The sequence below is a fragment of the Oenanthe melanoleuca genome, chromosome 7 (assembly GCF_029582105.1).
Source record: "Oenanthe melanoleuca isolate GR-GAL-2019-014 chromosome 7, OMel1.0, whole genome shotgun sequence".
Lineage (NCBI taxonomy): Eukaryota > Metazoa > Chordata > Aves > Passeriformes > Muscicapidae > Oenanthe > Oenanthe melanoleuca.
In genome coordinates this window covers 6,058,769-6,083,356 of record NC_079341.1, presented here as the reverse complement: position 1 = coordinate 6,083,356, position 24,588 = coordinate 6,058,769, and the positions used below count along the sequence as shown (strand labels likewise).

Below are 24,588 nucleotides of genomic sequence, written 5' to 3'. Positions count from 1 at the left end.
TGTATTGCCTGATACAACAAAGTGAGTGATAGGTAAACCATCATCTGATCTTCATGCCTGTACAAGTTTTTAATCATTTCTCCCCATCAAAACACTGAATGTCAAAAGATGCATTGCAATATGCACAATGCCCCAGAATCATGAACTAAAAAGTGTATTTTTTCCTATCTTCAAGTCCTAATTATTGTGTTCATTCTTATCTTGCTGATGAACAGAAAAAAAAAGTCTTTTCTTTTGCAGTAGTGCTGGCCAAACAGCATGAACATGGTAAAGTTTACAATTAGCCCCAAGTTCTTCCATGCAAAAAAATCTCATGAACTGATTTAAAAAGGCCCAAGTTGGACTGAAATATATGATCAGAGTTTTATATAAAAGGATGAACCACACAGCTGTGTAAATGCATGCCAGGGAAAGGAACATGCAGGATGTATGGAGCAAGCAATGTTCCTTCCTGTCCTTACTCCTCCCTCCTGCTTTGCATTGGTGCTGTAATTTCTTTCCTGTCACTGAAGTGGCAATCTAGTTTTGGAAAATAGTAATAAATGAGCAATGTGCAGTTGAAGAAAAACCTTTTTTTTTTTTTTTTGTATGGAAATTTAATTTTAGTGACTTATTGGGTTATCAGGCTGATCTGAATATTGAAAAGGACAGAAATGAGAAGGCTGAAATAATTCAAAACCAGAAAAAAAATAAAGAACTGAGGATAAATACTAAGTTTCTCATCTGAGGAAGGGTTGCCACTGTGTAAGGCTCCTCCTGCAGTACAGAACAGGCTCCTCATGGATTCAGTAGTGTCAGTGCCTGGGGTTAATATTCTGTTTGCAGGATATTAGTGGGACAGATGGGGTATCTACTCCTCTACTGTAATTGTGTTTGCTCTAAAAACACTTCTTCACCAAAAAAAAAGTCAATTAGTTAATCAAACATTATTATAGAATCAAATTTCCCAAACACGAAAACAGAAAAAGTTACACAGTATCTCTTCTGTTGTAATTACTGTGGCAGGGATATAGTGATATGGTTTTGTTTTTTTTTGTAATGAGAAAACAGAACACTCACTGGCAACAAAACTGGATTTTGCAGGATTAATACTTTACTCAAAAATATCCTCATTAACCTGTCAGTACAAGTTTTGAGTTAAAGAATGCCTAACTACTCTGTTACACTGATACCCATCAAGAATTTAATTTTATAGGTAAAATAACAAACTGGAAGGAAAACACTTTTTTTTTTTCTTTCATCCGGAAAAGAGCATGTGAAGTTTCTCCCTAAATACACTGAAATGTTCATGAAGAATAGAACTTATCTAAACTTAGTTGTTTTCACTGCTTAAAACTTAAAAGGAAGCTTTTCACTAAAAAACACCTCAAAAAAACCCAAAGAACCACCAATCCAATCAACAAAAGATCATTGAATAGTGCAATCTTCATTGGAGAAAAACCAAACCAGCCTGAAATACAGTGATGGAGCAGAGTGTATTTGGGAGAGGAGGGGCTCCTTTCATGGCTGTATGTGCATCACAAAAACATAAATTTATATAAATTCACAGCTGAACATTTGTTTGTGTTCCCTTTATATTTAAAAAGGCTACAAAGATGAGTATGTTCTCCTGAGGGGAGAAAAAGAAATATAGGAAGGCATCCCAAGTTACATTTTGGGAAAGCAATAACAGCAAGAAAGGGCTGCACAAGATAGACTCAAACACAAATGTTTAAATTTCTTCTATGCTTGGGTAGATAAGACTGCCTGCTCACAAGGATGCACCAAGATGTGGCTCTCTAACATCTAAAGTAAAAAAAGGAATATAAAACTTCTTCATTCCAGAAAATTCTGCTGCAAAAAGTTTACTCTGTTATATTAAAAATAACAAATCATTTAGCCTGAAAGAAAAGAAAAATACGAAGAAGAGAAATACTGAAATATATCGCCAAAAAATCATTTTCACTTGCAAGAAATGAAAAAAATGGCACTGCAAGTGCCTCCCTGTGTCCCAGAAGCTCCATCCAAGGGCACATGCTGGGGTCATGCTCTCCCCTGGAGGGTGGAGCAGCTGGATGCAGGATGCACTGCACCTGAATCCTGCATCCTTCCTCTCAGTAGAGTTATTTTATTAAATCTCTCATTAGTGAACATGAAACCTGACACTCAGTGCATCACTTTTTGTTCATGAAGCCAATCTTCAGGAAATTCTTGGAACTCTTCAGTTTTTATCCTGTACTACACCAGAGCTCTGGACATACTGCTCTAGGAGACAACAGGTTTTTTTTGAGAATCATTATTTCCACATTTCAAAAGTTGCATCCAGCACGTTGCCTCTGGCTCAGTTTGATTCCCACAGCTCCAGGGGAAACTAACCTGCAAAGAGCAGGCCTGGAGAAATACAGCATTAAATCCTGCTGGCTCTCAGTGAAGAGTTTATTTCCACCACTGTACAACCTCCCATATTTGTGCCATTTCCCTGCAAACAGACCCAAACTTCTTGTGCCAGAAGCACAGATGCACTGCAGTGCACCCTCTGCAGGTGCCAGCCAAGGAGATTGGGTTTTTCTTTTTCAGAGGGAATAACTCTGCAGTGAGAGCTTTTAAAAAGAGCTGTAATGATGACTACAAGGATTAGTTGCTTTGTTTTCAAATTGCAGGCTCAAACAACTGCTAACATCCAATTATCTTTGCTGGGAATAGTGGCATCCCAAATGTGCTATACTCCTCTTAATTTATACCTTACATGCCTTGTAACTCATGGGAGGTACAGGTTCAGCAAAAGGATGGGGGTTATATTATTGTTATATCTAATCACACCTTTCCACTTCCAAACTTCTTGTTCTCCACCCATATTCCACAAAATATTTATTCAAACATGTGAAAATTATTCAACTGACTAGAGATTGATATTCTCTAATATGAATAGAGATAATCTCCAGTTTATTTGGCACTGCTGCCAAAAAAATGTGCAAAGAAAAAGATGTAAGGAGAAGAGTAAAATGTAGACAGAAGAAATCTGTGTCTGGAATAGGGAAAGGGGACAACTAATAATTTAGTCTTCCCACATAAAACTTGTGCATTATTCCCTGCATACAATTTTAAATACATTTGTAGAGCACAGAGATCATTTTCATCCAGAGAGACACAGTTTGAGAAATGACCTGAGATTCTGTGGGGAAAAATTCCTGCTTACAATTTACTTAATTGATTGTATTTCCATCTGTGGATGCAGACACATTAGGGCTATTTATTTTTCATCCCAGCTTTTGCTGCTGTTGTTGTTGTTTGGTATTTGGAAGAGTCCTCCAGGGAGGGCAAAGAACACCAAGCTCCAGTGTGCTGCTGTGGTATTCATCAGAAGTTCTGGGATGCAGAATTCCAAACCCTGTGGTGACAAAAGCCCCTGGAGGAATGGGTGGCACAGGGGACAGAGCTGTGGGGTCCAGATTTCCCCCAGGACAGCACAGCTCACCAAGCCTGAGCAGCTACCACACAAAAGTCACTCACAGCCCCAGGCTTCATGCTCAGCCACATTTATCAAACCTGAGCACCTCAAGGAGCACAGGTAGGGGCTCTCAGCACTCAGACATGTAGGAAATGCTGCACAGAGTGTTTTCAAAGCCCTGGCAAGGGTTTCAAATCCCCCATTCTGTTCAGACCATCATTACCAAATAGCAATCCCCTCATTACTACATTCAGTAACAGCAGTTCTGCCTTGGTTGCTCATCTCTCTGTTCTGAGCTCAGAACATTGCTGCTTTTAAGGACACCAGCATTTTATTTTGTTAGGGGTGTTTTTTCTTTGTTTAAGCTTTCAAAGCAAGCAGAGAGTTCATTTTTCTCCATTACCACTGACTGTTGCAAGTTGCTGTTCCTGGAGTATTTCATAAAGGCTGCAGATACACTCTCCAAACAATTCTGGAAAAGCCAAGAACAGGAAAACACTCACAGAGGCAGTGGGGCTCTTGAGACACTAAACTCCTTCAGGTCCTAGGAAATAAAATTGGGTTTACCCTAGTCCTGTGCTCTCTTTCTGTACTGCTCAGAAGGCTCTCATAATCTCAAAGTGGGTGTTCACAACAAAGACACAGCAAATCAAAGCACAAACAACCCTGACAGCACAAGCCCTCCCAGCCAGTGGAGGAAACCCACATAATAAATCTTCTGTTTTAAATCCTGCAAATTTTGTGTGCTAGCAACATTTGAATGGATGGAAAGAAAATCTTCTACAATAGAATTGAGGTACAGGAGCTGTTGGGAGCATTTTCTCTGCCAAACCCTCCCATGGCTTAGATGGTGTGACTGCACAATTAGGATTAAATATGGCTTTTCAGAAAAGCTGGGATGAACTCAGGTTTAGGCAGAGCTTTCACCCATTTGATCATGTAGAAACCACTCTTGGGTGCTGGGATCTCTGAAACCAAAGTGGCTACACAGGTTTAAAAATGTCCTTGGGTAGTGGGAAACTCTTTGTGCTAAGTACTTCCCCTTACCTCTCCATTATTTTATTTATGTCCATTATTTTTCTAGAAAAAAACAAATACAAAGGTGTGATAAAAGGAAAGAAAAAAAAAAAAACCAGGAAAATCCAAAGACAGATTACTAGTTCCTCTCACCTCTACTGAACTGCTGGAAAACTTCTGCCATTGACATTGGAAGTCTCAGGACAAAATCAGAGCATTCAACAGTAGCAGCTGCACATGTCTGCAGCCAGCTTATTAAAACTACCCAAAAAAAAAGCATTTCTATTAAGTTCTTGAAAACAGAGCAAATCAGAGTGAGCCTGTGCAGCAGCACATGCTGCCTGCCACCTTTTACACCCAAAATATGGAAGAGGAACATTGTTTCTTCATAGCACTAATAGGAGCCACCACAAAAATCATTTTAAACTCAACATTTTATCTCAGGGATCAACAGTTTTATTTTCCAGTAACATCACTGAAAATTTTTACTTTGGCCAAACGTGCATCCATACAATTGAAAACTGTATTTTTTTTATTTTTTATTTCCTAGCAGGGAGATTAGACTTGTGAATGTTGAGCAGAGGAAGAGGATGGCTTCCTGTTCCACCAAAGACATCCACAGAGCCACTGACCCTCTGCACAAAAGATGGAGAGGCAGGAGCTGCTCCATCAGAGGCTGGTACAATGCCCACCATCTCCTGCCCAAAGCCATGAGAAAACAAGAATTACCATGTCCAACACTGGAAAAAAGGCTCCTGTTAAGTCTCACACCTGACCTCAGCTTCAAAATCAATTTTTCATCAATTTTTCATCAATACTGAATAGAGGAACAAGGACTGCAGCCTTCAGGTTCTCATCATTTCAAAGTGCTTCACAGCACTAAAAGATTAATAAATATAAATCCTAAGTGAGGTCAAGTGGGGCAGACTCTGCCCATAACTTCTCTTTTCCTGCCACATCAGTGATGTGCTGAGTGTGAATGTAACACCTGAGGAATCAGCTCCAGCTGTACTTTAAATAAAACTCATAATAAACAGCTGCAGGATGCAATGAAGCTACCTGCTAATTTCTTAGCTAATATATGCTCCTTTCCCTCCAGCTTCTCACAGATTGCTGCTGCTTCTGAGGGCCACATCTTCACAGCTCTCCAAGCCAAATCTAACACTCACACTGACAGTGTAAATTATGGGCTAAATAAAAATACCAGTGAAAGGGAGAGAGAGAAATGTTTCAGGGACTAGTGCTAGAGAAAAGAAAAGCAAATCATTATTCTATAGAATACACATATAAAACATACAGTAGCTTATCTATGTTCAGCCTGAGCAGAATAACAGGAAAAAGGGAGATTCAATTAGAATGAAAAGCAATCAATCCAGATACACAGCCATGTGATTTCACCAGAATAAAAAAAAAAAAAAAAAACAGAAAAGGTACAGAATAATTACCAGCTAAGTGGCCTATGTAGGAATTTTCTGTACAGTTATTGCATACCTTTACACTAACATTCCATATCTCTTCAGGGGAGTCAAGGTGCACTGTCTTTCCTTTTGAATAAACAGATTTAACCCCTCTGCAGATCAGGATATTGCCCTGTTGACACACTTCTTTGTAATACAGTGCATTGAAATAAAATCATAGCTCATTTCAGAACTGCACCTGCACTACTTTAAGTAGTCACAGCCTCTTTCAGAACTGTGTCTGCACTAAAAAAAGGTTACCAAAGAGCATGTCAAGTTTCTTTTGCACATCTGTTGCAACAAATATTTCCCAGTAAGTCATGTCTGAGGTACACCACAGCATTTATGTGAATAATTAAACTGGCAAGAAGGAAATTATACATTTTTTATCACATTATTCATTATTATTAACCATTCCCTGCTCCCCTTCACATTCAAACTGTTCAAATTTCTCTTTTTTCCCACCTCAGAATTTTTGACTCAAAATCTTTATGGTTAAGATTTGTTTCCAAGAAAACAGCACGCTTTGCTTTCCAAAACCTGCAATTGAGGACAACTCAACTGTGATTTCATCTGAAGGAAATCTCATCCCATTATTCTGTCTGAAAGTGAGTTGAAGCAGTGAGCAGATTTCTCTTACCTGTTTGTGAGCATGATCATAAGAGTTAATGTGATTGTCAAACTCCTGGTGTTTATAGTACTGCTTGTCACACAGTTCACAGTAGAAGTTGGCTTTAAGATCTTCCAGAGCTTTTGCTATCGTGTTTTTCTTTTCAGCATAATCCTGGAGGGGGGCAGGAAAAAGTCATTTTAGTTTTGCCTTTGATGCTGCAAATGGATTTTGTGCTCTGCAGTTAATCATATTTGTAAACATTTACACACATCTGTAGCTAAAAGCCTTCCCATATTTGCTGTGTTACACTGCACATATTTACTGGCTCTGCTGTGAGGCTGAAGATTTGCACACTTCAGTTTGCTATAGAGTTGCCAGCTCCCCTTCAGGGCTCTGTCACAGGCTAGAAGGATTCCCCTGGGTTCTATTTAAATACAAATATTTATCATGCTGAAGGCTATTTTCAAGCTAATTTTGATCCAAGCTTCTTTTCTCACTGATATACCCAAGCACAATAAGCACAAAGATACAAATGGCAATAATTTAGTTACAAGGCTTTTACAAGAAAGTTTGCTTACTAAAACTAAAAAGCAAACAAAACCTCCCCAAATTAAAGAAACTACTAGGTCTTTCTTGGACATTTTCATAGATGAGATGTAATTAATATCCTCATCACTCTGTGTTTGTCATCCCATACACACACATCTCTGCTTAGCAAACATCAGCCAGTGCATCACACACAACTCTGCTTATAATTTATGAGAAAATTACATACAAGGATTTTTAATTCCCTAAATGCATTGGTGGTAATGTGGCCTGTTGTGAAAGAGCATGGAAATGGTCTGTCATGTCAGATTAGTGTGGTACCAGTTAAACACTGAACATGTACAACCTCAGGGCAGTGGCTCCTGCTTTTGGCAAGTCTGGCTGGGGTAGAATCTCAGGCTGAAACCCCAAACTTGTCAAATATTGCTTAACAAAATAAACTCCTCGGGTTTGTTCCTCAGAGTTTCTTCACTGTGAGTCCTTTGCTTCAGGTAGATTAAGATAAAAGATAATATTGCAATCAGAACATCCAAAACTGAGTTAATCTGGGGGAGTTACTGCATTTGCTTGCAGTTTTCACAGCTGGCAACTCCTATACTTCCAGTATATTTTGGGGACTTTAACATGGAAAATTTATGTTTATCACATTAGAATATTTTCATAACAATGCTGTTTATTCTCAAGAGAGAGGAACAGTAGTCATAAAATTAAAATTATATCCAGAAAGTACTTATTATTTAAAGTAGCACTTTAACTATAATTCAGCATGATTGGACTGCTAGCAAACACTGTTGATTCATACCCAAACTGAAATACTCCCTCACCAAAATTCTGTCCATTAATAGAATTTGCACCAGTCACTTCAGAGGGGTGTTTTGAATATTGGCTGACACTTGACAAATTCACACATTCCTAACACTTTTCTACAGTGATGTTTCATAAAATCTGTCCATTTAAATCCAGAGTGAGTTAGCATTTTATTTCAAGAAACAGCAGTACTTTACACTTGAAAATGCATTTATGTACTATGGAAATTTCACCTGGAAACTCTGTACTTAGCTCTTGGTATCAGCTAATAAAAACTACAGGTTTTAAACCACTTCAAGTATTACCAGGATGCTATGCATGGAAGGCAGTGGAAATAGCACAAAGACCCTATGGAGATACACTACCTTGAAACAATTTAAAAGCTATTCTTGTAGTCTACAATAGGAGGACACCTAATTTGGGTTTATTCAAACATGAAAAAAAAAAAAATCTGAATTTGGGGGAATTATCTGAACTCTGGAATACTATTAAACATCATATATATATATATATATGTATATGTATATATCTATATGTGTGTGTGTATATATATATATATATATATATAAATATATATATATATATGTGTATGTATATATGAGAAGAGTCAATATGATGGATCCTAAGATAAGAACAGTGAATTGAATAATGTTTTTTCATAAAGATCTTACACCATGCTGTTGATTAACCCTCAAGCAAGTCTTTGTAAGACTTTCTAGTTATATAATTTCACTGGTGCTGCCCTTGACATAAGGCACCATTTTTGAAACAATATACTTTCTTCATAGCAAAACCCAACCTGAATGCAATTACATTTGGCATGTCAATGCATATTAATGAGTCAGTGACCCTGGAACCCTATGGAAAACTTTACTGCAAAGGATCTTGGGGTTTCTATCATTAAATTCCTTCAGCTGGGGTTTTTTTGGGGGCACAGGGTTGAATTTACATTACAATAATACACCAAAGTTTCAGAGGTAAGTAAAGAATGGCAGCACTTCTAAATTAAATGCAAGTAGATGGGATGGAATACAATAATGGGGCTCAGTCATGCATGGAGGAGGGACTTTTAAATGCAAGAAACAGAAGTATTTGACCTTGGGATTTTGATCTGTATAACAAAGGAAAGTGACTCTTAACCAAGCACCATTCCCTTTGCTTTGCACCTGCATTCTGCTGGTTTCAGCTGCTGAATACTGGAAAAGGTCATAAACACATTTTATTCCCTTTGTGCCCCCACCACCCATTCTCTGTGGTGCTGCTCCCTGAATGACACAATTCTGGTTTATTCATGCATTCCTTACACCACTCATCACCTCTGCTCATCCTTCCCACAGTCCCCAAAAGAAGACCTAAGAACATGCTACAGCACAGCACCATGCACAAATCCATCCATTGTCTCTGTTTTCTACCCTCTCCCTTTCAGAATATTTTTTTTCAAATTGTGATGCAGCACTAAAGTAACACATTTATACAGCTCCTTTATCATCCACATCCTTTGCTGCTGTATAACATTTTGCTGGCAGTTACAGAACTTCACCCAACTTTCAAGATTTCCCATTTCTCCAGGGGCAGCAGTGGCTCAAGACAAACCTCAAGACTTCATCCTATGGTATTTCACATGCACACACACCCAAACCCCCCTGAGAACACCCTTAAGGATGGTGTTCAGGAGATTCTCTGTTCCTGTGGGATTCCCTGGGAGCAAAGGCTGGCTGCAAGGATGGGCAGAGGCTGGAAACAGGAGAGCAGAGGCTTCTGGTTCTCTGCCCTCTAACCTGTTACTAATATGTGACTATTTTGAAAGGAGGGCTGTTTTGGCAGAGGAGGCTTTCCCTAGCCCTGTCCTGATGAGGGATAACTTCCCAAAAACTGACAGTAGAGAATTACAGTGCCTGGACCTTGAGAGCAGTGGGCAATGGGCTGCAGACAGAAATAACCTGGAAGCTTACTGGAGAGGAATATTCCTGGAGTAACATAGCAGCCAAAAACTCACTTGAACTGGTTAGATATGATCAAGCTTGGTTTCATTTTCATCAAGATTTGCAAACCGTCCTGCAAGTTTTAAAGGAAGTTTGAATTATGATTCAGCCTGGTAATAAAACTCAGAACTGAGTGTCACTTAGTTTCATTATTTTTTTCCTGAAAGGCTTATTATCTGAAAGCCTACAGCTATAATTCACTGTAGCTATTTTTCATAATTTATATGAAGGATCTCTAATAAGTGATCCCATCTATCAGCTAGCTTTATTTCTCTAAATCCATCTCCTCCATCCTCCAAAGCCTTAAGCCTGTGCAAATGCTCCTGCAAACATCTGATAAATTGGATTAAAAGCAGGCTTTATTCACAGAGGGGCTGTCACAAACCAGACTGGACTTTGTGCTCCCATTACAGGAGAAAGAAGGGAAACTACAGGAGTGCTGAACTCTTTACACAGATAATTCTGGATGCCTCAGCCAAGGGGATATTTATATTTTATGCAGTGCACTTCTACTACCTGCAGAATGGTCAGCTAAACAAAAAAAGGGAAGAATGTGAAATTACAATACATTATCTATTCCATGGTGATTACTAGTGTGAATATTCTTACTTTAAAATAGATGTGAGCTCCTTTTATTGCAATAAGCTATTCTGCATTTACTGTGGACTTAAAAGGGTCAGGCCTGCAGTCACTGCAAAGCAAAACATATTAAAGAAATAAAGCCCTTCTTCAGGATAATTTACTGGTATAGTCATCCCAGAGAGGATTAGGCTGCTCTGGTCTGATCCTCTGGATTAGCACCCATTAGACCTGACAGATGTTCCAGGGTAACCTTGTTTCACAAAAAAATATTTAAATTTTTTTTCCTGTTGCAATAACCGAAACAAAAAAAGCAAAATCGTTATTTTAGACATTAAAAAAAAAAAAAAATCAAACTAATACTCTTGAATATTTATGTGAAAAAAGACTAAAGATATATTGTTACAAAAAAAAAAAAAAAAACCAAAACAGCCACAACTTAAGAGTACACTTTCCTATAGTTAATAAACTGTGACATCCATAAGCACAATTAACAAAGGGTTCCTTAATTTCTGGTATATTTACTTTGTATTATAAAGACAACACAAAGAAGCAGATTTTGTGGAATAAAATATACAACTTACTAACATCTCCTCTGCTATCAATTTTGGTATTACTTGGTATATAGAATTTTTTTAAATATCTTTGCAAAGCACTTTTTTCCCCCATGTAAGCAGTCTATATATCATCCACTGATGTACTTGAAGGAATAAATAAAAAATGGAATACATTAATAATATTAGCACAGTCTAGTAACAAAGCTAATTATTTATAAGGCTCCTGTCCTTATCAAGATGGGGCGACCAAAGCAAAAGGCAATTACATACATGGATCAAATTCCTCACTGATCCTGACAAACTCATTTCCAAGCAGTGCAGAGGGAGTTTCAGTAAGGAGACTGACAACTGACTGGGAAAATAATTACCAAGAAAATTGTTGGGTCTTTTTGATTACCTCACCTGAAACTTTCCCATTATTTGTAGGAAGTGATAACCAATATAGTTCACAAGTACATCAGAAGGTGAAAAAAACCCCACACTACCTTTATTTTTTCCTCAGGATTACCTGCAGACACCCAGTTGCAACCAAAACACTTATTACATATGGGAGAGCTAATCAGCATTCTGCTGAAAATGCATACTTGAGAATGCTATTGAAGACGTGCAAATTATTATAAAACTGGTTTCTCAGCTTCCCCATAAACACACAGACAGCATTTTGTGTTTGGGTAAACACCCCAGCATTAGGATAAGTACCACAGTGAAATTAGAATGGAATAGCAAAATTTATTCCCATTAGTGCTGTTTGCTTCCTAAAGTCATCCTGATTTTGCAACACCACATTTGCTAGCCGTGCACCCACTGATGCAAAGCTGAATCCCACACCCCCTGCACCCAGAGGAGCCAGAAAAATGAGAACAGGGCCAGAACTGGACTCAGTGGAGAGCAAAGCAATGCAGAACAGTGTCCTGCAATGGTGAGACTGAATGAACTGCAGAGGAAGCTTACAATGAGGCAGCAATTTGTTATCAGATTTGTCTGTCTCATTCACTTACTTAGAGCACTTATAGTGGATAATCACTTTTAACTGGGACTCGTAAAACCACTCGATTGTTTTCCTCTGCCATTAAAACTAACTGTTGGGCACAGGCCTGCAGAATTATTTATTTATTCCAGGGCTTTATAAAACCTACTTTCAGGCAGAGCAGGCAGATTTTAAGTGTGAGTGCTGGCCACCCATTTTTGCTGTATTAAGAAGGAGCTCTTCATCAGTGCTTATGGAAAAACACAGGTCTAGTTATATTGAAGAAAAATTTATCAACCACATCTCTACAACTAATCTTCTGACACAGTGGAACTGAAGGAGGCTTTGCTGTAGAAAGGAAAGATGGTTTAGCTCTAGATATTATCTTCACTGAGTGTTCATCACTGCTTAATGATAAGCAAGAGAAGAAGCAGCCTGGTATTAATCTCCTTTACTCCTCTATGTTAAATAGTCCAGTCCATTTACTTTAATTAGAGCAGAATTTGGATTTTAAAACATCCTGGGATTTAAAACATTTGGCTTTTAATTTCCTGATAGGAGGCATGTAGATGTCTGAAGATTTTCATAGCTACTTGACTTAATTCAATTGACAGGTGAGTGCCTAACATAATTAGACTCTGGGAAAATCAAGTTCCTCTGCTTGATTCTTCCACTGACACACTGAATGAAATGAAGTGCTTTTGAACCCTGCAGAACTCACAGCCCTGGGGATGGGCTGAAAGCCCCTCTTGAGCATGAACACCAAGTGCTGGAACAGATGTCAGTGTCTGTGCCTGGCAGCCCTCAATCCAAGGGTTATGACCACATTTTTCATAAGCATTCCACACCTGAGGAAGGGCAAAGGACAGGGTGAGGGCACGTTGTTTATTTATTTCACCACAGGTTAACTGACTGCCAATTGACTGGCTGCTATTAATTTGTATTAAAATGTTTCTCTAGAGCTCTCCAAGCTTTAATGAGTTGATGAAGTTAGCTTTTGGTCTAGGAAAAATTGCCAGTAATGTCAGGCAAGGCATCAGGGAAACAGAAAACTTGACCCTATATTAAACAGATTTAATTTGGAGCATGTGGTTGACCTAGGGTACAACTTACTCCTGAAATTTTGTATACTTATATTTTTAGGATGAGAGTTCTTGGTGATTATTGCATTCAGCTTTCCTAGCTTTGGCTGGTCATGCTTGACTGTAGTAATTTTCTTTTCTGCAAGATTTTTAGCATGATCCTCTGTAACAATTTTTTTTTCTTACTAAGCTTTCAAACCAGTTTTCCTTTTTTTTTTTTTTTCTCTTTTCTGCTTCTGCTTATAATTTTTTACGATTTTGTAAAATTCCAGCTGCAAACCAGGACAATTGACTCCAGCATGCAGCTGATGATGATCTGTATGGGTTTATACCACTGGAAAAAAACATGTCCTAAACAGACATCTAGTTATTAAACAGAACACATGGTACAGGTTGGAACTTCTAGTTAAAAAAAGCCCCACAACATCAAACCTCAAATTACTCTCCTGAGCTCCTTCAGTTGTCTAATTATGAATAAATATGAGTTTAAGATTTATGTTATGATGCAATAGGATGCAGTAAATATTTATTTTCCTAAAATTAATCCTCAGTGTTATCACAGTCAGAAGAACACTTCATCTAAAAAAAAAGAAAGAAAAAAATAAGAGTGGGGGGAAAAAAAGCGTCACTTCTTTTGGCATCGTTAAATAATGCAAATAAATCTTTTTACTCAGAAGCCCAGTGAAAAAGTTTGCCCTAATGGGAAATGGGATTAGGTTTAAATTTGCCATGGAGAACAGTCCTTGAAAAAAATCCTTCTAAAGATTTATTCTACTCTTGAGTTGATTCAAAATCCTATTCACAATCAGTATTGGAGTGTGATGAGGACGCTCGGTCTGAGTGAAAAAGCAGCAACTCTACCAAGGCAAAGAGAAATGAGACTGTAAGAACAGAGCTTTGCAAACACACAGAGAGATTTTTGAAGATGCTGTTCTTTCATTTCTGAGATTGTTTTTTAAGCTGCCAGACAATGAGAAGAGCCCTGCAGGGGTCCTGATTTACCCTGGCAGATCTGTGCTAGCTAAATTAGGAGTGACCTTGCAGCAGTCTCAGACACAGCATCTCTGAGATGAGAGGGGCCTGCTCTTCCTTCTCTGAAAACATCATAAAAAATAATGCAAAAGTCTGAATCATCTCAGGTTGAAAAAAAAAAAAAAAAGAAGAAAGGATTTTGGAGTGCTGAAGCAGCTGCCTATATGCTAAATACAGTAGCCAAAATCCCATGGCAAATGTCTCTTCCCAATGAGTTTTAAAGAGTTTGTCTGACCCTCTGTGTAAGAAACAAATGGCAAAGGAAGCATTTATCATTGCTGTGACCCTCATCTGGATAAGGAGTTGTTTGAATAGGTGCAACTCATGAGAATAGCTACTTTATGTGAATGCTAATACTTCAGTTTTGAAGGCTTTAGGCAGTATGGCCTGATAGCTGATAGTCAATAATTTCAATAAAAGAGAAAGACAATGGAAGCTTAAGAGAAAATACCACCTAAGGTTCATACATGCCTAAAAGCAAGAAGTTCACTCCACCTCCTGGCCATAGGGGGGAAGAAATAATTTTGGTTGGTTTGATATTTTTCGTTTTTGTGTTACAAAATTAGGAGAAAACAAAGGACTGTGGTGCAACCAAGATACATAGTTAGGCAAACACTTCTGAAGCTGAGAGTGTGAGAAACAGAAAATGCATGAGAAAGCATTTTTATTGATCTATGTACTGTCTACCTACCCAGGCAAGCATTCCATAGAGCCATGAGGATACCCACACTCAGTATTTGATGCCCACAAGCTGATGGAAAATACCTAAAAATGACTGGCCATTGCCAGCAATGACATTTCCAAGGATATTGGATCCCAGAAACCTGGGATTTTTGTGCTTTCTGTGCTTTCTGGCACTGACTCCCAGGAGAACACTGCTTTTGACCTGAGCCCTTGGAGAAGGCTTCCAAATTTGAGTGATGGAGTTAAAATCACTGGTGTGTAGTTAAATAGAAGTGTGTGATTTCACACGGTGAAGGGTTTTAAATGTGAGGTTTTTATAATGTAGTCATAGGTGTGGGACAGGATGGAGGATTTTGAGTGCTGTTTCTTTCTGTCTTCTTCTTTCTCCATGGTTTCAGGCAGTAGTTTCTGGCTGGACAGTCAGTGCACTGAGGGTCACAGGAGTTTGGGTCAAAAGCATAAATAATTTAAGTATTAATTCTCTATTGGACTGTTTAGCTTTAGAAACCTCATAACTACGTGGATTCACCTCCATTTTGCTTGCTTTTAACTGGTTTTTGCCTAAAAGTAATTTAGATAAAATTTAATAAACAACCAAGCCCGAACACGAGAAAATTTGTCTCCTTAGTGATTTTAATTCTGACTTTAAGTGAAGACAGAAGGAACTACAAACAAGCCACTAATTAAACAGTGCAAATACCACTCTTTACTCAAGGAGACTCAGGAAAGCACCAGGACTGTGGCTCTGATGTCAGCAGTGCTGCCTCTTGCTGAGAGACAAGCACACAGAGATGCAGCAGTGCCCATGATCATCAGCTCCTCATCCACTGCCCTGATCATTAACTACACTCTGAGAGATGCAGGGAAAATGAGCTGCATGCACAAAACAGTCAAGGCTTGCTCAAAAATATCCCCCTTCAGCTCACATGTTAGCATAAATGATGCATTTAGACTCACCCTGACTCACACTCTTCCATTTCCCGTCCTGTTTCTCTGCACTGAGCGCTGTCAAAAGTCCCTGAAGTTGAGCAAAAATGCAGGGAATGACATCTTGTCATGCTGTCAGCCAAGGAAATTGGGTTTTAAATACATTTTCAATACACACTGACAAAAGCTCAGGAGTGGACTAGAGGCTGAGATCCGAGTGGAGTCTGAGGGACTGGTCCTGCCAATCTGTCACACCCTGCAGGGCTCAGAGCAGCTATGGGGATGGAGATGCTAAACCACAAACCCTCTGTGAGCAGAGCTAATCCACTCGTGTCAGCTTTTCCCAGAAACCAGGACACTGCAAAATCCATCAGGTCGGGTTTGAAACTCCAAATATTCCATGCACTCACTGAGCATTCCTATTAGAGGAGTGCCTACAGATCCCTTTTGCTTTAGGGACTCTGAACAGAGCACAAAACACAGTTTTAGAGTCCCCAGAAGTTGAAGGTGTACTTTACAGATACAAAAAAAAAAAAAAAACCAACAAAACAAACAAACAAAAAACAAAAACAAAACCTGTGATTTTAGGTTTCCATAAAACTACAGATCCAAAGATCTTTATTTTTCAATCTTCACAAAGAAGTTGCTAAATGGCTGTGAGCTGCTCAGTATTTAGAGTCTCAAGGATCTTCTGACAGACAAAAAGACTGGAAGGGAGAAAGAATGGTTCAACAATCTAGACACAAATGGATATTGAGGAGATGCCAGCACTGGTGGTGAGAGAAAACAATTTATTGCACACAAATACTTCATGTCCCTTCATTATTCACTTCTTTCTTGTCCCTAAGCCACACCTGCCCTGCCAGAAGTTCACTTTTTAGTCAAAATGAACTGCCTTGGAGAAACAAACAGCAGACAAATGCCCCACCCCATGGGAAGTGGTGGATGCTCAGCAGGCTCCCCAGCAGGACTCATGTGCAAAGCTAGCATTCCTAAACCTGACAATCACTTTGGTGACAAAGCAAGAGTGCCTGCACAGAGGCTGGCACAGGAGTCACTGCACTCCAGCTTAGCTACAGTTAGATATTTTTATATTAACAGAATGTGGCTGTTTATAAAAGAAACAAGCTGGCAGTCTGGATGCAGAGCTCAGCATGGCTCAAACCCGTGATGCCAAGGATCAGTATCCTCACAGTGCAGCCTGTTTTTCCTTTCCACTAGACTCTACATTATTGAAATATACATAAACTCTTACATTCTTTGCTTCTCTGTTAATTGAGGCTGACATGGGTTTGCCATTTCTGCTGTTCTCTGCTAACAAAGTGCTACAAAAGCCACACTGATGCAATAGCTGACTCCAACAGCTGATTACTGTGTGGTCTTTTTATGGGTTTTAGCATGAAAACAGCAGAGTGAATACAAATAACAAATTTATTTTAAAAAAGAAACACTCAACACAGGCAGCTCTTCCAGATAAATATTCCTGTACCATTTTAAAATACATTAATCTAGCACATGGTTTATCAACAAAAAGCTGCCTAATGACATGCTGCTTCTTAAAATTGTCCTAACAATTAAAAGGAATTCACCAATTTATTATTTTTTCATACTTATATGTGTTTTGGGCATCCAGTGAAAAAATAACTACTTCCACAAACTGAATTCCATCATATAGCACAATATTTCATGAATGTTAAATGAGATTAAAGTATTTGAACTCCTCCAGACAAGCAATTTATTTCCTCCAAACAGGGTGGAAGGGTGCTCAGCAGAGGATGCTCACACTGAAGTTCTGTGTCAAGCTGCTGCCAGGAGGTGTTAAATGAAGACAAAGCACTTAAGGTTTTTGTTCCAATTTCATCCTCAACCATGCAAATGAAGCTTTTATCCATGTATATTTAAAGCACTGTTTTATCAGAGATTTTGGTGTATATTTTGATCACTTTGCATGTCAAATTTCCCATGCAGGAGTTTAAAATAAAGTGTTTAAACACACACCTGCACGTGTGTGAAAATAAAGTGGATGGCAACTTCATCTATCATCATCAACCTTGTTCTCATAAGCAGCTTTTCAAACAGCTTGATCCACCAGAGCACATTAAAGCAAGTAATGACCATGGCCCTGGGCTGATGGCAGCAGAGCTCAGCTCAGCTTCCACAATGTGAGTCAGCAATTGTTCTGTGATATCTTTAATTTGGTACAAGCTAAATCCTCTTAAGAGAGCCTGCTGCAATCCAAAAGGTCAAGCAGGAAAGTGGCAGAAAATCAATACTGACAGCTTCTGTCACCCTCCACAATCTATATGGTTCTTTCTAAGCCAAATTGCTTCTTTCTAATCTTTCTCATATTTGGCTGCTCGAGCCTTTCTCATGTAACATTAAAAAAAAAAAAAAATAGGAAAGGGAGGGGAAAAAAGAAATAATTATTTTCTGGGAGAGAAAGTTGTAATTTTGCCATCCAAAATCAGAAGAAAGCTGTTTCTAGGCTGGGGTTTGTGCAGATGCTGTTGTAATTAAAGTTGCATTTTCATATTTTAGAATGTCCAAACCCCTAACAAAATTACTGACTACACTGTATGAGCCACAACATTTTGGAGGTGGGTTAGCCCAAAATTAGAAAACCACACGAATATCAGTTGGGGCCATTTGATTTTCTTACTGCTCTTTAGAAAGTACACTTCCTCTGTTTGCAGGCTTATAAGGGTTATTATGAAACAACAATGAAATAAAAATGCCAGAAGGCTTTAGATCAAGCTTTAAAAAATGTTTTTCTTGCCTACTGTACTTCTAATTATGAATGAATACCAGCACTAGTAATCAATATATGGAACCTGGAGCAGAACACTAATTTTTCAGGGAAGGGATTTTAATTTTTCTTTTAAAAGAAAAGAAAATGTCATTCTAAACTAAACCAGATTAATAAATTAGTCATGCCTTTAATGTTGATATGAAAATTTAACAGGTGTTGCAGCTGTTAACAATCTTATCTTTTAAAAAATGCCTTAACAATAATAGTAGAAAATACAAATTTTAGCAGGCAGTGAATGACAATTTGTGTCCTCAAAAAGAAGGCTGAAAACACACTGAAAAGAATCAATGCTCAGCAATATCCTGCTTTTATTTGGACTCTTTCCTTGAGAATGTGAGACACAGATGTTGATTATAATAATTTTTTTCTGCATCCTGAGTTTGTGAGGTTTTTGCAACATTTTTTCATGACTGTGAAAACTTAAAACTGATCTTTCCAGCTCAGTAACCACAAGTGAGCAAATGATGCAAACAGAGGAGCTGTGATGCTGGTCATCACTTTGGGTTTCTAAAATAATTCTGTTCAATCTTTTCAAGAAAGCTGCTGAAGTATTGATTTTTGTCTTTATTAAAAGAAAACCTTTCTTTGGCCAAATCAATCCAGCATTTGTCTGCATGGAAATACAAACCTAGAGCAGTGGCTAAAACGAAGATCAAGCCCAGCATCCCATCCCACAAGCAGGGATGCTCCCCTTGGATTTCTACTTGGTGTAAGGCAGGCAAACCCTGTGACACAGCAGGACTCAGATGAGTTCTTTATTTTCCCTGGCTGGCTTCCTCTAGGAATTATCAAGTACCAACTACAGGAGACTCAACTTTAAAGATTATGTTGATGGTATATATACATTCTCTACATAGAGACTGCTTCATTTTTGGAAACACCTTGCAAAGGGGTTTGAAGGACAGGTGTCTGCCAATAAAGGCAGAAGATTATCTTTGAAATGGAGAATGTAAACCGCCTTCCTCCAAATTATTATAATTTTGAAATTAAGGGGCTCTCAGGCAAAGATAGGGGAATAGGAATAACAGTTCTTTACTAGGAAAATTAAAATAGAAATGCAGTATTACAAAGAACAATCCCAAACCCTGACAGAGTCAGAATCCAAGCTGACACCCGTCAGTCAGTCAGGGTGTTGGCACAGTCCCATTCAATGGTGGCTGCATCCTCCTGCAGTGGCAGATGTGGTTCAGCTGGAGCAGTGCTCCTGGAGAGGTGCAGTTTTCCTCTGAAGGTGCAGGGATGATGTGGAAAGGTCTGGCTTTCCTCTGGAATCCAGTGGAAAGAAGGTACCTTGGTGTCCAAAATCTCAGTTTTTATCTGGGTAGGAAAGGCTTGGCTGCTCCCCTGGCTGGAGCATCTCCCAGTGGGATGATGGAATTTTATCAGTCACACAGTGGGACTGAATGGGCCAGCAGCAGATGAAATCTTCCTGGAGGGAGGATGGGCTGTGGGAAAGATAAAGATGATTGCCCAGCTGGTTTAAAGATGGCCCATTAGCAGATAATATGTGCCAGGAGATCAGGGTCACTGCCCCACCCGGCTGCAGCAGATGGGGACAGAATTCACATTGCTGGTACATCCTGTACTGCAGCCCAAGACAGTGTACATGAAACTACTGCTCTGAAAAACAGCTCTTGAAAAAGTGGTAGGAAGAAGCAAAAGTTTTCACTCCTTTCTCCTTCTGGGGCCAGTGTTTGACTTCTGCTTTAAATGGCAATCCAGCCACTGAACATAGAGTTTATAATCTCCACCTTGCATACTTAATTTTAAAGGCAATGTGAACAGAGCAATTTCACAGAAATTCAGTGACCTTTTAAAAAGCTTTCCTACACCGTTTTATCTCATAAATTGATAAGATATTTACTAGTATGAAGCTTTTACATTTTCCATTAACAAATACTTTTTCCTCTCCCTACCTGATTCTAAGAATAGTATTCTTTATTTCATATAAATAATTGTTAAATAAAGCATTTTAAAATAGTTTTTAAAAGTAATAGAGCCACAAAGAGAAGTAGTAGACAAAACAGTTCAACAGTAAAGTAAAAATGCAAATTCTTAATATTTAAACATCTGCTTGCATAATCTCAGAGCCACTGGCACCGGTACTAGCTGATTCAGTCTTTATTTTGGGCAGCTGACCACATCAGAAAGCTGGACAGTAATGTTCTTGAGAAAAAAAAAAAAAAAAAAAAAAAAAAAAAACCCAAAAAAAACCAAAATTACACTTCTGTCCTACAAAACATTGCATTCCCCACTTCAAAGATTTTCTGTTCTGTTGTAGGTTTTTTATTATTTTGATTAGTGCAATATTTATTATGATTTCTTACTATGTTACAGTTTGGGTTCCTATCTCTGGAACATTAAAATAACGTTCAAAAGAAATATCTCTGATTATATGACGACGACAAAAATTTTAGACTTTCAAGTCTTGTTCCTTCTCCAAAAGTGACACCAATGAAAGATTTTATATGTGTAGATACATAATTGTACTTCTAATTTTGCCTTTTAGTGTTTCAACACTAGGTTGAGTTTGGGGGAAGAATTTTTGAGTAGAGGATCATGGCATAGATTTATTAATGTCAGAAGAAAGCTGACAACTTTTGTGCAGCCCTTCACACACTAAGGAGCATCCCACCAGTCCTGCTGCTGGCACAGGAGCTCCAGAAGGCAAAGCCATGCTGCTGTAATTATTTTTTTCCAGCCAGAGGGAGTAGCTCTTAATCTACTGCTGCAGGAATTGACTGTACACGAGCAGAGAGGTGACACCAGTATCGTCCCTGGGCAGGATCAATGCAAAGGTGAAGTCAAACCATCCCACCCAAATGCAAGAGAGCCACATTAGTGCCACTGTAAAATCAGATAACATGGATTTGACTGAGCAGCACAGGGGGAAAACGTGATGTGATAGGCTGGCACTTAACGTCACTAACCAATTTAAACCCCTGCTCTCCAGATTGGATTATACACAGAACTATTTGGAAGCACAATGCCATTACAGAAAAAAAGGTGTACAGGATCTCTCCAGTACTACATAATTAAAACCAAACATTGATCATTTGACTTTAGAAGCCAGAACCTCTGTGAAATCGAACTTCACTGAACAATAAATTCAACTGCAAAGTCACTAATTATTTTAAGAGGAAAGCATGTTGCATTACACACACAGAGCCATGTCCTTTGATGGCCAGCAGAAAGTGTTCATTACAAAAGCAGTCATGCTTCAGTGACAGCAATTACCACCTCACACTTGTTAAATGCCACACAAAATGAGACTTGCTTCAGATGGTTTCATTTCAGCCCACCTGACCTGAATCACACTGAAGATGTACTGCAAAAGCTACACTTATGGCTGACTCCAGCAGCTGATTACTGTGTGCTCTTTCCATGGGTTTTGGTGTGAAAACAGAGTGAATACAAATAGCAACTTTAATTTTATCTTTACTTTAGAAAGAAATCATCTATGCCTGCATTCATCGTGGAAAAGCAATTTTGCAGATTTCATTTCAACAGATGTAGCTGAACATTATTTTAATGACTGCACTTCAGATTGGACTTGCTCCAGGCTGATAATACTGAATTACATATATTAGCAACAGTTGATTATAAGTGATATATTCGGGATGAACAGATTTCCTTATTTAAAATATGTAAATACAAACTGTAAGAGTACCTAGAAAAATGGTTTGAACCTGCAAAAATTCAAGGGCACTTGGTATAACAGTGATCAAGCCTCCTGTATTCAATGGCTCCCAACAGGTCCCTGCCATTTGATGCAGATATTTAAGTTAGAAGTGGCAAAAAAGCCTTTTCCTACAGCACAGTAGGAGGCTCTGAGGATTGTCATGCTCGGGACATTAATTATTTTTTCTGTCAAGGTTCTGAAAGAGCCCCAAGAATGGCAACAGAAAACAAGTGTGAATGAAAGGCTGAGAAGTTGCCAAATCCTACCTAGAGAACAGAGTTTGCCTTTCCACTAATTAAAGCCCAAAAAGGAGCTGTACATCTTCCCAGAGCCTGCACAGGGGTGGGCTCTCAGGCAGCTTTTCTGAAACACCAACCAACCAAATGACAGAGGGCTCCTGGCAATCTTTCTTCCCTCATTTCACACGTTTCTAAAGCCCATTGAAGCTGATTTTCCCTTGTCATTTATATCCAGGTAACAGAGAACTAAGGGCTGTTCTCTCAGCCACCTCTTATTCCAATTGTTTGGCAGAGCACAGATTCAGTTCATTTTTAATAGCAAAGAAAAGCTTCTCAGTAAAAGAGAACAGACTGAGTTAGGGAAAGAAAAGTGCTGATGAACTACAGATACAAACTTCCTTTAGCATACAAATCACAGATTTGATCAGGACTGGTAAAATCAGTAATACATCAAAGCAAAAAACATCCCTCTAAATTCTCCATCAACAGGATGTGTTGAATTACCAAACTTGTAATGTCTGCATTTCCTTCTTGGCTCTGTATATATGAAATTCTGTTTAGGAATTTGCATAACTTTTATGCTGGGAAGCAATTTTTTTCCCTGAATTTTAGAATCTAACCTGTTAGAACAAGATCTCTCAGGGAAAGTTGAGACCTTGAAGTTAGTGAAGATGTGAAAGCTCAGCTCAGGGAACTACAGATGATATCCCCATTTTCAAGAACAATTTTTTGCTCATTTCTTTGTCTAGATATGAAGGCAGTATCTGGAGCAAAACATTGGATTTCTATAAGACTAACACACAAACAGCCTTTTGGTCAGTAATAGTCTCCTGCAATGAGATGCTCACAAAAACAGAAAGCAAGACAACACTTAAGTGAGTTTATCCTGAGTTTAGTTTTCTGAGTTTAGCAACGTTAAGACCTCTTTTATTGTTTAAAATTTGATATTACATATTTGGGGCAAGAGCTGCAGTTTTGGGGGCTTTAACATTATATACAAATGTAGCACCAGGCTATAGTCAGACAACTGGTATTGTTCACCAAATTTCTGTGTGTACAGCTCCACAGGATCACATGGAACTAGCTCAACAGTCTATTTTAAATGTAACTGCTTGAAATGCTGATATTTTTCTGAAATATTTCTGAAAAGGTATTTTGTGTTTCCACAGATGTACTGTATGCTTGTATTACTGCATCCCCAATATTTCTTTCAAAAAACTTGCAAAAATAACTCTATTCTAAACCAGTGAATTTAGTCAATAAATGGTAGGGCTCTGCAATCCATGCCTGCACAGCTCTCTCTGGTCTGGAAGTTCAGACCAGCTGAAAACTTAACTCCTCACCATTTTTTCTCCCACACGTGTCTTTTACACCTGCAAGGACACCAGGAGATTTGATATTAAACTACAGTGCAGCTAGAAATTGGTGCAGCAAGCAATTTAGATGTGATCATGCTGATGTCCCTCTCCATTTGATGGGTTTGACCCCAGCAGGAAACAAGCTGGCAGCCCAGGGCCTTTAACTATGGCAGTGATGGAACAAGGAGGACCTGCCTGCCCCAAAATGAGCTGGGGTCAAGTGCAGTGGAAAAAACTGATGCACATGATCAGCTTGGGCTATTTGCCTCAGACAGCCACACTCACTCTTCAGAAGCTGCTGCTCACCCTGGACATTTATTCAGGATTTGTATTTCCAACCAAAGCTCAAGAGAGGCTGAGCAAGCATCTTGAAAGCTCAATCTAAAGGAGCAGTTTACTGTAAGAAGATATGTTACTCCAAAACAAGCAGGTTTGGAGATGCTTCATGACAATCAAATTACAGGTGAAAGAGCCAAACTTGAGAAGATAGAATTAACTGGCAAAAGGAATTGGGTAATTTGTTGTCCCTTTTCTTTCTCCCTTATCCCACCCAACGCTTCTAAGAAGCACCACCACAAGGAGAAAAGTTAAAATATATTTCAAGGGAACCCTGCTGATTGAAACTAATGAAAACAACATAAGCATGGCACAATTTAGAATGAGAAAATGGTTTGGGCTGGGAGGGACCTTTAAGATCATCTTGTTCCAACCCCCTGACATTGGCACAGACACATCTTCCACTAGACCAGTTTTTCAAAACCTGGAATTTCTTTTTCCTTCCTTCTGAAGAAAATTGGAAATATTTTTTCCAGTTACTTGCTTC

General features: G+C 38.7%; 1 protein-coding gene across 2 annotated transcripts in view; it reads right to left on the bottom strand.

Moving 5' to 3' along the window:
* Window positions 1-24,588, bottom strand: part of ZNF804A (zinc finger protein 804A) — a 136,364-nt gene that overhangs the window by 26,422 nt on the left and 85,354 nt on the right. For both annotated transcript variants that reach the window (XM_056496374.1, XM_056496373.1), the window contains exon 2: window positions 6,542-6,685. Coding sequence is in view for 1 of the 2 variants with exons in the window: in XM_056496373.1 (XP_056352348.1) it covers window positions 6,542-6,685 (144 nt within the window). In the remaining variant the exon portion in view is untranslated. The remainder of the gene's footprint in view (window positions 1-6,541; window positions 6,686-24,588) is intronic.